Source organism: Gigantopelta aegis, chromosome 2, assembly GCF_016097555.1.
Source record: "Gigantopelta aegis isolate Gae_Host chromosome 2, Gae_host_genome, whole genome shotgun sequence".
In the NCBI taxonomy this organism is placed as follows: domain Eukaryota; kingdom Metazoa; phylum Mollusca; class Gastropoda; order Neomphalida; family Peltospiridae; genus Gigantopelta; species Gigantopelta aegis.
Window position 1 is genome coordinate 17,113,064 of NC_054700.1, and position 16,154 is coordinate 17,129,217.

Genomic DNA, 16,154 nt, shown 5'->3' on the forward strand with positions numbered 1-16,154 from the left:
AGTACTCGAGTGGCTCTTTAAATCCAGTACTCGAGTGGCTCTTTAAATCCAGTACTCGAGTGGCTCTTTAAATCCAGTACTCGAGTGGCTCTTTAAATCCAGTACTCGAGTGGCTCTTTACATCCAGTACTCGAGTGGCTCTTTAAATCCAGTACTCGAGTGGCTCGAGTGGCTCTTTAAATCCAGCACTCGAGTGGCTCTTTAAATCCAGTACTCGAGTGGCTCTTTACATCCAGTACTCGAGTGGCTCATTAAATCCAGCACTCGAGTGGCTCTTTACATCCAGTACTCGAGTGGCTCTTTAAATCCAGTACTCGAGTGGCTCGAGTGGCTCTTTAAATCCAGCACTCGAGTGGCTCTTTAAATCCAGTACTCGAGTGGCTCTTTAAATCCAGCACTCGAGTGGCTCTTTAAATCCAGTACTCGAGTGGCTCGAGTGGCTCTTTAAATCCAGCACTCGAGTGGCTCTTTAAATCCAGCACTCGAGTGGCTCTTTAAATCCAGCACTCGAGTGGCTCTTTACATCCAGCACTCGAGTGGCTCTTTAAATCCAGTACTCGAGTGGCTCTTTAAATCCAGTACTCGAGTGGCTCTTTAAATCCAGCACTCGAGTGGCTCTTTAAATCCAGTACTCGAGTGGCTCTTTAAATCCAGTACTCGAGTGGCTCGAGTGGCTCTTTACATCCAGCACTCGAGTGGCTCTTTAAATCCAGTACTCGAGTGGCTCTTTAAATCCAGCACTCGAGTGGCTCTTTAAATCCAGTACTCGAGTGGCTCGAGTGGCTCTTTAAATCCAGCACTCGAGTGGCTCTTTAAATCCAGTACTCGAGTGGCTCTTTAAATCCAGTACTCGAGTGGCTCTTTAAATCCAGTACTCGAGTGGCTCGAGTGGCTCTTTAAATCCAGCACTCGAGTGGCTCTTTAAATCCAGCACTCGAGTGGCTCTTTAAATCCAGCACTCGAGTGGCTCTTTAAATCCAGCACTCGAGTGGCTCTTTAAATCCAGCACTCGAGTGGCTCTTTAAATCCAGTACTCGAGTGGCTCTTTAAATCCAGCACTCGAGTGGCTCTTTAAATCCAGCACTCGAGTGGCTCTTTAAATCCAGTACTCGAGTGGCTCTTTAAATCCAGTACTCGAGTGGCTCGAGTGGCTCTTTAAATCCAGCACTCGAGTGGCTCGAGTGGCTCTTTAAATCCAGCACTCGAGTGGCTCTTTAAATCCAGTACTCGAGTGGCTCTTTAAATCCAGCACTCGAGTGGCTCTTTAAATCCAGCACTCGAGTGGCTCTTTAAATCCAGCACTCGAGTGGCTCTTTAAATCCAGTACTCGAGTGGCTCTTTAAATCCAGTACTCGAGTGGCTCATTAAATCCAGTACTCGAGTGGCTCTTTAAATCCAGCACTCGAGTGGCTCTTTAAATCCAGCACTCGAGTGGCTCGAGTGGCTCTTTAAATCCAGCACTCGAGTGGCTCTTTAAATCCAGCACTCGAGTGGCTCTTTAAATCCAGCACTCGAGTGGCTCTTTAAATCCAGCACTCGAGTGGCTCTTTAAATCCAGCACTCGAGTGGCTCTTTAAATCCAGTACTCGAGTGGCTCGAGTGGCTCTTTAAATCCAGCACTCGAGTGGCTCTTTAAATCCAGCACTCGAGTGGCTCTTTAAATCCAGCACTCGAGTGGCTCTTTAAATCCAGCACTCGAGTGGCTCGAGTGGCTCTTTAAATCCAGCACTCGAGTGGCTCTTTAAATCCAGCACTCGAGTGGCTCTTTAAATCCAGCACTCGAGTGGCTCTTTAAATCCAGCACTCGAGTGGCTCTTTAAATCCAGTACTCGAGTGGCTCTTTAAATCCAGCACTCGAGTGGCTCTTTAAATCCAGCACTCGAGTGGCTCTTTAAATCCAGCACTCGAGTGGCTCTTTAAATCCAGTACTCGAGTGGCTCGAGTGGCTCTTTAAATCCAGCACTCGAGTGGCTCTTTAAATCCAGTACTCGACTCGAGTGGCTCTTTAAATCCAGCACTCGAGTGGCTCTTTAAATCCAGCACTCGAGTGGCTCGAGCACTCGAGTGGCTCGAGTGTCTCTTTAAATCCAGCACTCGAGTGGCTCTTTAAATCCAGTACTTGAGTGGCTCTTTAAATCCAGTACTCGAGTGGCTCTTTAAATCCAGTACTCGAGTGGCTCGAGTGGCTCTTTAAATCCAGTACTCGAGTGGCTCGAGTGGCTCTTTAAATCCAGCACTCGAGTGGCTCTTTAAATCCAGCACTCGAGTGGCTCTTTAAATCCAGCACTCGAGTGGCTCTTTAAATCCAGTACTCGAGTGGCTCGAGTGGCTCTTTAAATCCAGCACTCGAGTGGCTCTTTAAATCCAGCACTCGAGTGGCTCGAGTGGCTCTTTAAATCCAGCACTCGAGTGGCTCTTTAAATCCAGTACTCGAGTGGCTCGAGTGGCTCTTTAAATCCAGCACTCGAGTGGCTCTTTAAATCCAGCACTCGAGTGGCTCTTTAAATCCAGCACTCGAGTGGCTCGAGTGGCTCTTTAAATCCAGCACTCGAGTGGCTCTTTAAATCCAGTACTCGAGTGGCTCGAGTGGCTCTTTAAATCCAGCACTCGAGTGGCTCTTTAAATCCAGCACTCGAGTGGCTCTTTAAATCCAGTACTCGAGTGGCTCGAGTGGCTCTTTAAATCCAGCACTCCAGTGGCTCTTTAAATCCAGTACTCGAGTGGCTCGAGTGGCTCTTTAAATCCAGCACTCGAGTGGCTCTTTAAATCCAGCACTCGAGTGGCTCGAGTGGCTCTTTAAATCCAGCACTCGAGTGGCTCTTTAAATCCAGCACTCGAGTGCCTCTTTAAATCCAGCACTCGAGTGGCTCTTTAAATCCAGCACTCGAGTGGCTCTTTAAATCCAGCACTCGAGTGGCTCTTTAAATCCAGCACTCGAGTGGCTCTTTAAATCCAGCACTCGAGTGGCTCTTTAAATCCAGCACTCGAGTGGCTCTTTAAATCCAGCACTCGAGTGGCTCTTTAAATCCAGCACTCGAGTGGCTCGAGTGGCTCTTTAAATCCAGCACTCGAGTGGCTCTTTAAATCCAGCACTCCAGTGGCTCTTTAAATCCAGCACTCCAGTGGCTCTTTAAATCCAGCACTCGAGTGGCTCTTTAAATCCATACTCGAGCACTCGAGTGGCTCTTTAAATCCAGTACTCGAGTGGCTCTTTAAATCCAGCACTCGAGTGGCTCGAGTGGCTCTTTAAATCCAGCACTCGAGTGGCTCTTTAAATCCAGCACTCGAGTGGCTCTTTAAATCCAGCACTCGAGTGGCTCTTTAAATCCAGCACTCGAGTGGCTCTTTAAATCCAGTACTCGAGTGGCTCTTTAAATCCAGCACTCGAGTGGCTCTTTAAATCCAGCACTCGAGTGGCTCTTTAAATCCAGCACTCGAGTGGCTCTTTAAATCCAGCACTCGAGTGGCTCTTTAAATCCAGCACTCGAGTGGCTCTTTAAATCCAGCACTCGAGTGGCTCTTTAAATCCAGCACTCGAGTGGCTCTTTAAATCCAGTACTCGAGTGGCTCTTTAAATCCAGTACTCGAGTGGCTCGAGTGGCTCTTTAAATCCAGCACTCGAGTGGCTCTTTAAATCCAGCACTCGAGTGGCTCTTTAAATCCAGCACTCGAGTGGCTCTTTAAATCCAGCACTCGAGTGGCTCTTTAAATCCAGCACTCGAGTGGCTCTTTAAATCCAGCACTCGAGTGGCTCTTTAAATCCAGCACTCGAGTGGCTCTTTAAATCCAGCACTCGAGTGGCTCTTTAAATCCAGCACTCGAGTGGCTCTTTAAATCCAGCACTCGAGTGGCTCGAGTGGCTCTTTAAATCCAGCACTCGAGTGGCTCTTTAAATCCAGCACTCGAGTGGCTCGAGTGGCTCTTTAAATCCAGCACTCGAGTGGCTCTTTAAATCCAGCACTCGAGTGGCTCTTTAAATCCAGCACTCGAGTGGCTCTTTAAATCCAGCACTCGAGTGGCTCTTTAAATCCAGCACTCGAGTGGCTCTTTAAATCCAGCACTCGAGTGGCTCGAGTGGCTCGAGTGGCTCATTAAATCCAGCACTCGAGTGGCTCTTTACATCCAGTACTCGAGTGGCTCTTTAAATCCAGTACTCGAGTGGCTCTTTAAATCCAGCACTCGAGTGGCTCTTTAAATCCAGTACTCGAGTGGCTCGAGTGGCTCTTTAAATCCAGCACTCGAGTGGCTCTTTAAATCCAGCACTCGAGTGGCTCTTTAAATCCAGCACTCGAGTGGCTCTTTAAATCCAGTACTCGAGTGGCTCGAGTGGCTCTTTAAATCCAGCACTCGAGTGGCTCTTTAAATCCAGTACTCGAGTGGCTCTTTAAATCCAGCACTCGAGTGGCTCTTTAAATCCAGCACTCGAGTGGCTCTTTAAATCCAGCACTCGAGTGGCTCTTTAAATCCAGCACTCGAGTGGCTCGAGTGGCTCGAGTGGCTCATTAAATCCAGTACTCGAGTGGCTCTTTAAATCCAGCACTCGAGTGGCTCTTTAAATCCAGCACTCGAGTGGCTCGAGTGGCTCTTTAAATCCAGCACTCGAGTGGCTCTTTAAATCCAGCACTCGAGTGGCTCTTTAAATCCAGCACTCGAGTGGCTCTTTAAATCCAGTACTCGAGTGGCTCGAGTGGCTCTTTAAATCCAGTACTCGAGTGGCTCTTTAAATCCAGCACTCGAGTGGCTCTTTAAATCCAGCACTCGAGTGGCTCTTTAAATCCAGCACTCGAGTGGCTCTTTAAATCCAGCACTCGAGTGGCTCTTTAAATCCAGCACTCGAGTGGCTCTTTACATCCAGCACTCGAGTGGCTCTTTAAATCCAGCACTCGAGTGGCTCTTTAAATCCAGCACTCGAGTGGCTCTTTAAATCCAGCACTCGAGTGGCTCTTTAAATCCAGCACTCGAGTGGCTCTTTAAATCCAGCACTCGAGTGGCTCTTTAAATCCAGCACTCGAGTGGCTCTTTAAATCCAGCACTCACTCGAGTGGCTCTTTAAATCCAGCACTCGAGTGGCTCTTTAAATCCAGTACTCGAGTGGCTCGAGTGGCTCTTTAAATCCAGCACTCGAGTGGCTCTTTAAATCCAGTACTCGAGTGGCTCGAGTGGCTCTTTAAATCCAGCACTCGAGTGGCTCTTTAAATCCAGCACTCGAGTGGCTCTTTAAATCCAGCACTCGAGTGGCTCTTTAAATCCAGCACTCGAGTGGCTCTTTAAATCCAGCACTCGAGTGGCTCGAGTGGCTCTTTAAATCCAGCACTCGAGTGGCTCTTTAAATCCAGTACTCGAGTGGCTCGAGTGGCTCTTTAAATCCAGTACTCGAGTGGCTCGAGTGGCTCTTTAAATCCAGTACTCGAGTGGCTCGAGTGGCTCTTTAAATCCAGTACTCGAGTGGCTCGAGTGGCTCTTTAAATCCAGTACTCGAGTGGCTCGAGTGGCTCTTTAAATCCAGTACTCGAGTGGCTCGAGTGGCTCTTTAAATCCAGCACTCGAGTGGCTCTTTAAATCCAGCACTCGAGTGGCTCGAGTGGCTCTTTAAATCCAGCACTCGAGTGGCTCGAGTGGCTCTTTAAATCCAGTACTCGAGTGGCTCTTTAAATCCAGTACTCGAGTGGCTCTTTAAATCCAGCACTCGAGTGGCTCGAGTGGCTCTTTAAATCCAGCACTCGAGTGGCTCGAGTGGCTCTTTAAATCCAGCACTCGAGTGGCTCTTTAAATCCAGCACTCGAGTGGCTCTTTACATCCAGCACTCGAGTGGCTCTTTAAATCCAGCACTCGAGTGGCTCTTTAAATCCAGCACTCGAGTGGCTCTTTAAATCCAGCACTCGAGTGGCTCTTTAAATCCAGCACTCGAGTGGCTCTTTAAATCCAGCACTCGAGTGGCTCTTTAAATCCAGCACTCGAGTGGCTCTTTAAATCCAGTACTCGAGTGGCTCGAGTGGCTCTTTAAATCCAGCACTCGAGTGGCTCGAGTGGCTCTTTAAATCCAGCACTCGAGTGGCTCTTTAAATCCAGTACTCACTCGAGTGGCTCTTTAAATCCAGCACTCGAGTGGCTCTTTAAATCCAGTACTCGAGTGGCTCGAGTGGCTCTTTAAATCCAGCACTCGAGTGGCTCTTTAAATCCAGCACTCGAGTGGCTCTTTAAATCCAGCACTCGAGTGGCTCTTTAAATCCAGTACTCGAGTGGCTCTTTAAATCCAGCACTCGAGTGGCTCGAGTGGCTCTTTAAATCCAGCACTCGAGTGGCTCTTTAAATCCAGCGAGTGGCTCGAGTGGCTCTTTAAATCCATCCAGTACTCGAGTGGCTCTTTAAATCCAGTACTCGAGTGGCTCGAGTGGCTCTTTAAATCCAGTACTCGAGTGGCTCGAGTGGCTCTTTAAATCCAGCACTCGAGTGGCTCTTTAAATCCAGTACTCGAGTGGCTCGAGTGGCTCTTTAAATCCAGCACTCGAGTGGCTCTTTAAATCCAGCACTCGAGTGGCTCTTTAAATCCAGCACTCGAGTGGCTCGAGTGGCTCTTTAAATCCAGTACTCGAGTGGCTCTTTAAATCCAGCACTCGAGTGGCTCTCTTGGCTAAATCCAGCACTCGACTCGAGTGGGCTCGAGTGGCTCTTTAAATCCAGCACTCGAGTGGCTCTTTAAATCCAGTACTCGAGTGCTCTTTACATCCAGCACTCGAGTGGCTCTTTAAATCCAGCACTCGAGTGGCTCTTTAAATCCAGCACTCGAGTGGCTCTTTAAATCCAGCACTCGAGTGGCTCTTTAAATCCAGCACTCGAGTGGCTCTTTAAATCCAGCACTCGAGTGGCTCTTTAAATCCAGTACTCGAGTGGCTCGAGTGGCTCTTTAAATCCAGCACTCGAGTGGCTCGAGTGGCTCTTTAAATCCAGCACTCGAGTGGCTCTTTAAATCCAGTACTCGAGTGGCTCGAGTGGCTCTTTAAATCCAGCACTCGAGTGGCTCTTTAAATCCAGTACTCGAGTGGCTCGAGTGGCTCTTTAAATCCAGCACTCGAGTGGCTCTTTAAATCCAGCACTCGAGTGGCTCTTTAAATCCAGCACTCGAGTGGCTCTTTAAATCCAGCACTCGAGTGGCTCTTTAAATCCAGCACTCGACTCGAGTGGCTCTTTAAATCCAGTACTCGAGTGGCTCTTTAAATCCAGCACTCGAGTGGCTCTTTAAATCCAGTACTCGAGTGGCTCGAGTGGCTCTTTAAATCCAGCACTCGAGTCGAGTGGCTCTTTAAATCCAGCACTCGAGTGGCTCGAGTGGCTCTTTAAATCCAGTACTCGAGTGGCTCTTTAAATCCAGTACTCGAGTGGCTCGAGTGGCTCTTTAAATCCAGCACTCGAGTGGCTCTTTAAATCCAGCACTCGAGTGGCTCGAGTGGCTCTTTAAATCCAGCACTCGAGTGGCTCGAGTGGCTCTTTAAATCCAGTACTCGAGTGGCTCTTTAAATCCAGCACTCGAGTGGCTCTTTAAATCCAGCACTCGAGTGGCTCGAGTGGCTCTTTAAATCCAGCACTCGAGTGGCTCTTTAAATCCAGCACTCGAGTGGCTCTTTAAATCCAGTACTCGAGTGGCTCTTTAAATCCAGCACTCGAGTGGCTCTTTAAATCCAGTACTCGAGTGGCTCTTTAAATCCAGCACTCGAGTGGCTCTTTAAATCCAGTACTCGAGTGGCTCTTTAAATCCAGCACTCGAGTGGCTCTTTAAATCCAGCACTCGAGTGGCTCGAGTGGCTCTTTAAATCCAGCACTCGAGTGGCTCTTTAAATCCAGCACTCGAGTGGCTCTTTAAATCCAGCACTCGAGTGGCTCTTTAAATCCAGCAAAGCAACTTGCATAGCGACTTTGATTTGAGGCATGTGTGTTCAAATGACAAGAACGTACATATGACTTAAACAAAATGGCTTCTGTAACACTTATATGTCAAGGAGTACTACCTCCCCTGATCAGAATCTACCTATATATACTCAACAACGAAAGTTTATCAAATATATTTTATGTCTAAATTTACCATGGATGAATAAACTTAAAAGAAAACCATGGTCCTCCAGTTGTGTTACAGGAAAGGTTGATGAGTTTATGTTCTTTGTAAATGGTAAACATTTCAGATGTGAATACTAATTAATAAAAATAGGTTAATTTATAAATGTTATGCCATTTCTTTTAACATTAGCTAAACTTCCTTTGTTAAGTATATAATTAATTAGACTTACAGGTGTATTCTAGTTTTGGCAGGATGGGTAAAATGTGCTCCACTGGGATGTTGTGTGCGGCAATCAGCTGCCAGAGGAAATACTGTTCTATCGTTTCCCAGTCCAAACTCTCATCTGAAGAAAACAAAGCATATATAGCAAATAACTAGTTAATTATGTAGAATATCGGCTTTATTCTGGGAAGGTAAAAATGGAAAATTTACCATTCGGCCTACGTCATTAACTAGTTATTATTTTTATCATGCCGTCCATTAAAATTAAGGTGAAAAGCTATTATTTCTGTTATATTAGCTAAATTGTATGATGACCTAGAAATTCAATGATCGATTTTGTAATATATCTATGCATGTGATGTCATGTGAACTGTAAAAAAAACAGAGGAGATCTAGATGGGTCCCGGAAATTCTTGAAATCCTAGGTTAAAATCTGTGCCATCTGACACATTTTGGAGGAAAGGACGATCAAAATGCGAGGAAACGCAATGTTCCATAAGAGGAAAACAGCTGATCCGAGGAAAATTCCCACCCCTGCAAAAGTGATAATCTGCTAGTATACGTTTATGACTCTGCTTTAATCGGTCATCATAATCAGCCAGTAGAAACATTGGTTTGCAGGATAAAACATGTTAAACAAGCATTTTGAGAGTGCTGCTAAAGCAATACATGTTCCCTACCAGGCTCAATAAATTTTCAAATCTCCTAAGTTTATAAAATTGGCTCCAGGTCGAAAACTGTTAGTAAAGAAGAGACAGGAAGGAAATGTTTTATTTAACAATGCACTCAACACATTTTATTTACGATAATATGGCGTCAGACATATGGTTAAGGATCACACAGATATTGAGAGAGGAAACCCACTGTGGCCACTTCATGAACTACTCTTTTCGATTAGTAGCAAGGGCTCTTTTATATGCACCATCCCACAGACAGAATAGTACATACCACAGCCTTTGTTATACCAGCTGTGGAGCACCGGCTGGAACGAGACAGTAGAGGACTAATAAACTTTGATTTGAAAACAACAAAGAATATTAAAGATTATTTAAACTTATTTACATACAACATACAAGACAAGACTGATAACAGTGATATTCAGTTATTAAGACGTGACTAAACATCTAAACTTTCATACGAATATAACAAAAGCATATTAAACATTACATGACTCAAAACAATTTGACCGCAGTTTCAATCTAGACTAATCAAATTTCTAGTCCAATATTAAACTTTAAAGCAGGGTTGAAAATTAGCAGTCGCCCGATTGCCTGTGGCGACCTTTATTGGCTACGGCAACTAAGAATTTTTCAAAGGTAGTCTGTTGAGTGTCCATTGATTTTAGGGTCTGGCGAGTATGGTACCAGTTGAAAAAGAAAGACACTAACTTGAGCGCATATAAAAATAATAATGAAATTTTCCATTACTACAAGGCTTATTCCAAAGGTCAGTTAACTGATTGTTGTTGTCGGTATAACAATAGACTGGGAATGAGAACATTGTCGTCCAAGTTTGTTACGATGTTATTTGTGAATTTCATTTAAGTGGGATACTAAATTCTCAGGTGGGATACCAGATTTGGATATGTTAGTATCCATCTGGGATACTACCCAAAATTTCTAATCTTGAACACTGTTCATGTGTGGACCATATAAAAAAATACACAGAATAAAAACAGACAGTGCATATGAGCCACTTACTTAACACTGAAAGAAATGTTTCTTTGTTCTTGAACATTGTCAAATGACCTTGTAAAATTTGACAGATTAATTCTTGGAGCTGAAATATGAAATGAAAAGAACAAGCAGAATAATTAGAAACAAAGTTAACTTAAATGTAATATTTTTTCTATTTGTATTAGTCAAATAATAGTCATAAAGAAACCAAACAAAAAAACTAAAAATGATTTTTATCAGAATTCCAACATGCATTCAAATCAAATGTATTACATATTTGAACCAAAATCACTGGCACTAATTATTTTTAGTGTATCACTTAAATATAGGGGTCAAGTACCGATAATAGTATTTAAATTCAAATATAATTTACTATTTAACCTTCTGACTACTGTCACTGAAGTCGACAGTAGTCAACTTCACACATGTGCTCGAGTACCGAAGATGGCAATCGAATAGGCTCCACTATTTCCTGTTGTTTCATTATGGGAGTGAAATGACATAAGTCTAAACTACTATTTTTATCAGCTGTCAAAATCACAACAGCATGCGTATAATGGAGAGGGTGTGTCGAAAATCAACTTAATATCGATTTTGAAAACGTGTCTCTTTGCAAAGATTTTTGTGATAATTTAAATCAATGCTGTGACAATCATATTAAAAATGGGTTTCTACGACTTGTTTTCGCGGAACCTAAAAATAGTTTCCGATGGGTTCCCATGATCACAAGGCACGGAACCAAAAAAGGGTTTTCCATGAAATCTGAAAGCCTATCGCCTGTATACCGTTGAGCTACATCCTGCCTCCATTGTAATAAGAATATCCCAATTCGGTCACATGATTTGCTTTTTCAGGCATCGAAATAAGTCGAGAACGGTCGTTCAGGTTACCGGGAGGTTACCACATGTTACAAAAGCCGAGAACAGTGTTTCGTTTCCAATAAAAAATTTCAACGAATGGTAGTTTCGTTTCCGAACGTAAACCAGGCAATGCATTCAGGACTTCTGCGTTTCATTTTCTCGTCAGGAATTGCATCGATGTTCGCGCGCAAGTCACTCCGCGTTTAAGCAGTGACCACTAAATGAATTTATGTCCGCGTTTTGTTTTCTCATACAAAATTGCACCGATGTTCGTGCGCACTTGTGCAATTGTAAAGCAATTTTGGCAATCCGCGTTTAAGCAGCACCCACTAGATAAATTTACTTCCGGATTTCATTTCTCGTATCGATGTTCGCGCGCACCGTTACAATTTCAGAACGACCGCATAGTAGTAACAGGAATTCAATTCTAACTTTCATATAGTTGTGGAAACCTATAGGTTACCAGACTATATTTTGTGGTAACCTGTAAATGGGTTACCAGACACAATGCTTATTTCGATGCCTGTTTATCTCCTTCACTGGTGTGTGTGTGTGTGTGTGTGTGTGTGTGGGGGGGGGGGCTAATGCAAATAAATGAGGTCTTAGGTTAATGTACCTGTATGAAATGAAAATTTACTTACAACTACAGTCAAACCTGTTCTAGCGGTCGCCACTTTTTCCCTCCCAAACTATTTATAATGTAAATGCACCTGTAATAAGCAGTCACCTGTCTAACGCTGCCAGTGGCCACCTAAATCGGATCCCAAATCGCTAAAATACCTGTATTAAGCGACCACAGTAAAGGTTTACTATTATATAAAAAGGGATATTTAACAACAGCGATAAGGTGCAGCAAATAACCGATCTGTACACTTTCAGGAATACTAGTACCCACTTAGTCCCGACATATCTACTGTGTATCAGTTAAGAAAGTATGACTCTGGAATGCATTTAATTGCCTCTGGGAAGGCTATGCTTGACATTTGTAGATTCACATACTATGACAATACACCAGTGAAGTAGGAATTAAATAATTAAATGGAAAATTAAAACAAACTTGTTGGGAACCGTTAATTTAATACATTCCATTTGCATTATTTCTGAAGCAGACGACATGTCAAAAGTTGATTTATAGTCAACTGTGAAGCACACATCCGTTGATTAGCAGTACAGACGGTAAAACAAGAAACAACAACAAATGACTATATATGTAGCAACCTGTACTCAGCAGCCACCTGTCTTAAGTGGCCATTTTTATCTACTCTCTTGTGTGACCGCTTAAGACAGGTTTGATTGTATTTGTAAACACAACTGGAACAAAATAATACAAAATATTTACCTGTGTTCCATCAATACAGGACACAATCATTTCTATTAGTTTAGCATTACCAATAGCAATGCCTGGAAACTGAAACAAATAAAGTGTACAAAATTTAAAAATAATGTCAGTTTACAAATGTATTATGATAATGGAACAAATGCCAAAAGCAAACCTATTTTGAATTTTTAAAAATCGGTATTTACTCCGTTTTTAGGAGATGTTACCATAGCTGCCTTCCTCCCTCCAAACTAACACCTTTAGCAAACAGCCTAACCAAAGGGCCAACATGAATACCTCTAATGCACAAGAACAAAAAGGTCTGAATTTTTTTAAAAATAAATCTACCTAAAATGCCGGTACACTTTTATTACTAAATGTACAGTAACTATATTGATATGACTGTGAAGGTCTGCAATTAAGAAAATTACAAATTTCACAATTACGGTTCATTTGCAACACCTCTAAATTATTGAACACAACCACACCGTACTTACATGTGTGTAAATGTCTGGAATCAGGAAAGTAAATAATCTCACATCATCCTCTTGACACAGCTGAATAAAACAAAACGGTAACATTTACACAACTGGTTTATATCACAACGTATCTATTTCGTATTCAATATTCAGGCATGTGATTTGGTATTCTTAAAAAAAAGAGCTGAAAATGTTCTATCATACAAAAGCACAGCAATTTCTTTGATTTGTCATCAGTCTTGTATCGCTGTACACTGTCTACAGGTCAGCGAACAGTTATTAAGAAAATGGTTTAGTGGAAGTGCAATAATAAAAAAAAAACCTGAAAATAAAGGGAAATGGGATTTTCTTTTTCTGAAAATTTTTTCACAGATTTATTTTATGATAAAAGATTTGTTTTAAAAAGCGGAATTCCGCTAAAAAGTGGAAGAATCACATGCCTGAATACTATTATCATATGATATAATATCAGTGTTTCTGCCAAAAAGAAATTTTTGGGTATGGCGCTTATAGAATTTGAATGCAACCAATCAACAAGGGGGTATGGGGGCCTCCTCCAGAATTAAAATGGGTTAAATTCAGGGTTAGGGTTAAGAAAATCATACAGTAATGATAAGAGTAATTAATTTTGTGAAAAAGTTAACTTTAAAAAGATAAAATTTGTGGATGGCTCCATACCTGTTTTACCCTCAGGCAGCTTACAGCATTTCGTTAACCACCATAATTTCATTAATTAAATAACACTGTGCCAACCAATGCAATATTTCAAAGAATTTACATCTAAATATACTGATAATCAAAAGAAAATATACTGATAAGTTTTTCGAAATAGTAAAAACGATAAAAGTTGATGCAAATGTTGTATTTTTGAAAGTATAATCATTTGGCAAGATATGAACACTGGTATACACAATAATTACCATCATTATTAATTATGTTAAATACTTTATGCCATTGGACATTATGTTATTACGTTTTATATATGATTATGAATATTGATTATTGTCTGATGTTCATCTTGTTTAGGAGAGCACTTATATAGGCTCTGCCTGTTGTGCAAACCTTTTGCCTTTTTTCTGATCAATAAAATTTTTTTTTTTAAAGCATTACCATCAAATATAAACATCACAGTTCACAAACAGCACTAGGGGTAAAATGTGCAATTTCATATAAAAATATTGGTATAGTTTCTTTTCATTAACTCTCTTAACAGACTTTAATTTTTTTTTTTTTTTTTTTTTAAATGTTATTTAGAAAATTTACTTTCAAATCATCCAGCAGACATGTCTCTAAATCTTTGTTATCTATACTCTTGCAGAAATCTTTGTACGTTGCCATTTTCTCTTCATTCATTTTACTGAAAATATAAACAGGCTATTAATAGGGTTATTAAAACAAGTCATGTGTACTATAATATATTAAAAAAAAGTTTTAAAATTTAATGAATGAATAATCACGCTCCAAAAATGAACAAAACATTAGCAAATCAAATAAAGGAAAGGAAATGATTTATTTAACGACGCAATCAAATAAAGGTAACCAAGTGAAAGAATTGATAATTTATGTTAAAGTTAAAACCCTGTAGACAGCCATTATTTTAAATATTATAGTCATTAATTTGATAATAGCTAGAAATCCAAACAATGGAACATGCAGATTTTGTTTAATTATGACCACTAAAACAAATGACAAACAGTAGTGACTTATTTGCAATATATTTTTAGAATATTTTGACAAACTATTTTAACAGATTTATCACACACTGGTAATTGTTTTAATTTTGTTTGTTTTTTTTCAATTTAAATTTAAATAATATTGTTGAGTATGCAAGAAATAAGAAAAATAAATGAATCCCCAATTTCTGTCAAAAAATTAAATTCCTTCCCTCCAACGAGCTAATTTCTCCCAAAATGATGTAACTTAAGATTTAAACTTTCCTCGTAACAGCAGACACTCATCATAAATGCTCTACATCTCATACCTGACTTTGAGGAAGTATATCAAGTGATAGCCAATCTTTGGCTGTTTCGAATACATCTCTCCAAGTAGTAACAACAATGGCTGTCTCCGCGGGTCTTCTTCCGACATCTGACTCAAAAACCTGAATTAAAGAAACAACAGGCTGAAATATATGTCTCGCCCTCACTGAGAATACTGAGCTGCAACACTTCTAGCTATCTACACAGAGAAAAATACCAGCCTCGGTGGTGTGGTGATCAAGCTATGGGATTTCAGGCTGGTAGGTAAACAGTTCACATCCTGGTACCATCTCCCACACACTGCAAAGTTTTAACGACTCAATGTGGGGGGGGGTGTTGAGTAAGGCCACCATCCCAGCTTCTCTCTCACTAACAACTGACTCACTGTCCTGAACATAGCCCAGATAGCCAAGGTGTGTGCTTGAACCGTAATTGGATATAAGCACGCAGTTAAAATGAAAGGAAATCGAGAAAAATCCTATTATGACTGCTTCAATAGTTTAAAATGTAGAAACAGACCGTAACATTGTGCTACTTACTTCATTGTTATAATTAATATAGTTACTATTTTACGATTTTATAGTATTTTATTAACGTTTTAATTGTTCAGTTACAGAAAACATTCTAAATATTTTGAATCTCTAATACAATTTGACAGTCACAGTAACTTACCTAAACATAACATACAGTGGACGTCCAATGGAATCTTCAATTGTTCTGAAATATAGGTTTTATTTCCTGTATTATAAAACGTGCAACACAAATTCACAAACACATTTACTTATTTTGTTAATTATATATTGTTATGATGACAGTTTTCAACACATTGAATCAATAAAACAATATTCTAATTAACTCTGCATATAATGCAAAATTTAATCAGCTAATCAAATCCATTTGCAGCAGTTATAACGAGCATATACCTGTCGGAAATTTGAGTGATTTCCCAAGAGCCTATTTACCTATTCATACACTACTTCTCTCAGCCGTTTATAAACATTTGTATGACGTCATGTGAGTGACACTGCCAGGAATACATAAGTAATGACAACTGTGCCGAATTATGAATTCCATTATCGAGCACCAGTTGTTGTGATGAGTATTCGGAATAAGTGAAATCGGTAATAATGGCTGCTATTGTTGTTAATAAAACAATAAAATATAAAAACAATATCAGGAGCAGCAGTTGTATTACATGTAAAAACATATTTTTTGTTCTGCTATAATTAGTTTAAAAGGTGGATGACTTCAAACACAATAGTCGTGACCAGGTTTTTGTTTTTGTTCATTCCGAAAAATTATTATTTAAACGATATTTAAAAGAAAATGCATTTATTGAATTAGAATGGGGATAACTATGTTGTATTTGACTATTTGCGGACGTTCATGCTGGATATAGAGTCGCAAATATCCGTTTTAGCATCTCCACTCCATGGCGACGGAAAAACTCAATTTGCGACTGTATATCCAGCATGAACGTCTGCAAGTGGTCAAATACAACATAGTTATCCCCTAAATGTGCTACACCATATAATAGTAAGCTTTAGCCCTGAATAACATGAGTGTAATT

General features: G+C 40.9%; 1 protein-coding gene across 1 annotated transcript in view; it reads right to left on the reverse strand.

Annotated features, from left to right (window-relative positions):
- The window catches only part of LOC121377180 (integrator complex subunit 3-like), a 58,896-nt gene that overhangs the window by 15,687 nt on the left and 27,055 nt on the right, over positions 1-16,154 (reverse strand). Inside the window, exons 20-26 of the mRNA XM_041505089.1 lie at positions 15,257-15,301; positions 14,587-14,706; positions 13,869-13,962; positions 12,624-12,683; positions 12,148-12,216; positions 9,973-10,051; positions 8,280-8,393 (exon numbers count right to left, since the gene is read on the reverse strand). Coding sequence (XP_041361023.1) covers positions 8,280-8,393; positions 9,973-10,051; positions 12,148-12,216; positions 12,624-12,683; positions 13,869-13,962; positions 14,587-14,706; positions 15,257-15,301 — 581 coding nt within the window. The remainder of the gene's footprint in view (positions 1-8,279; positions 8,394-9,972; positions 10,052-12,147; positions 12,217-12,623; positions 12,684-13,868; positions 13,963-14,586; positions 14,707-15,256; positions 15,302-16,154) is intronic.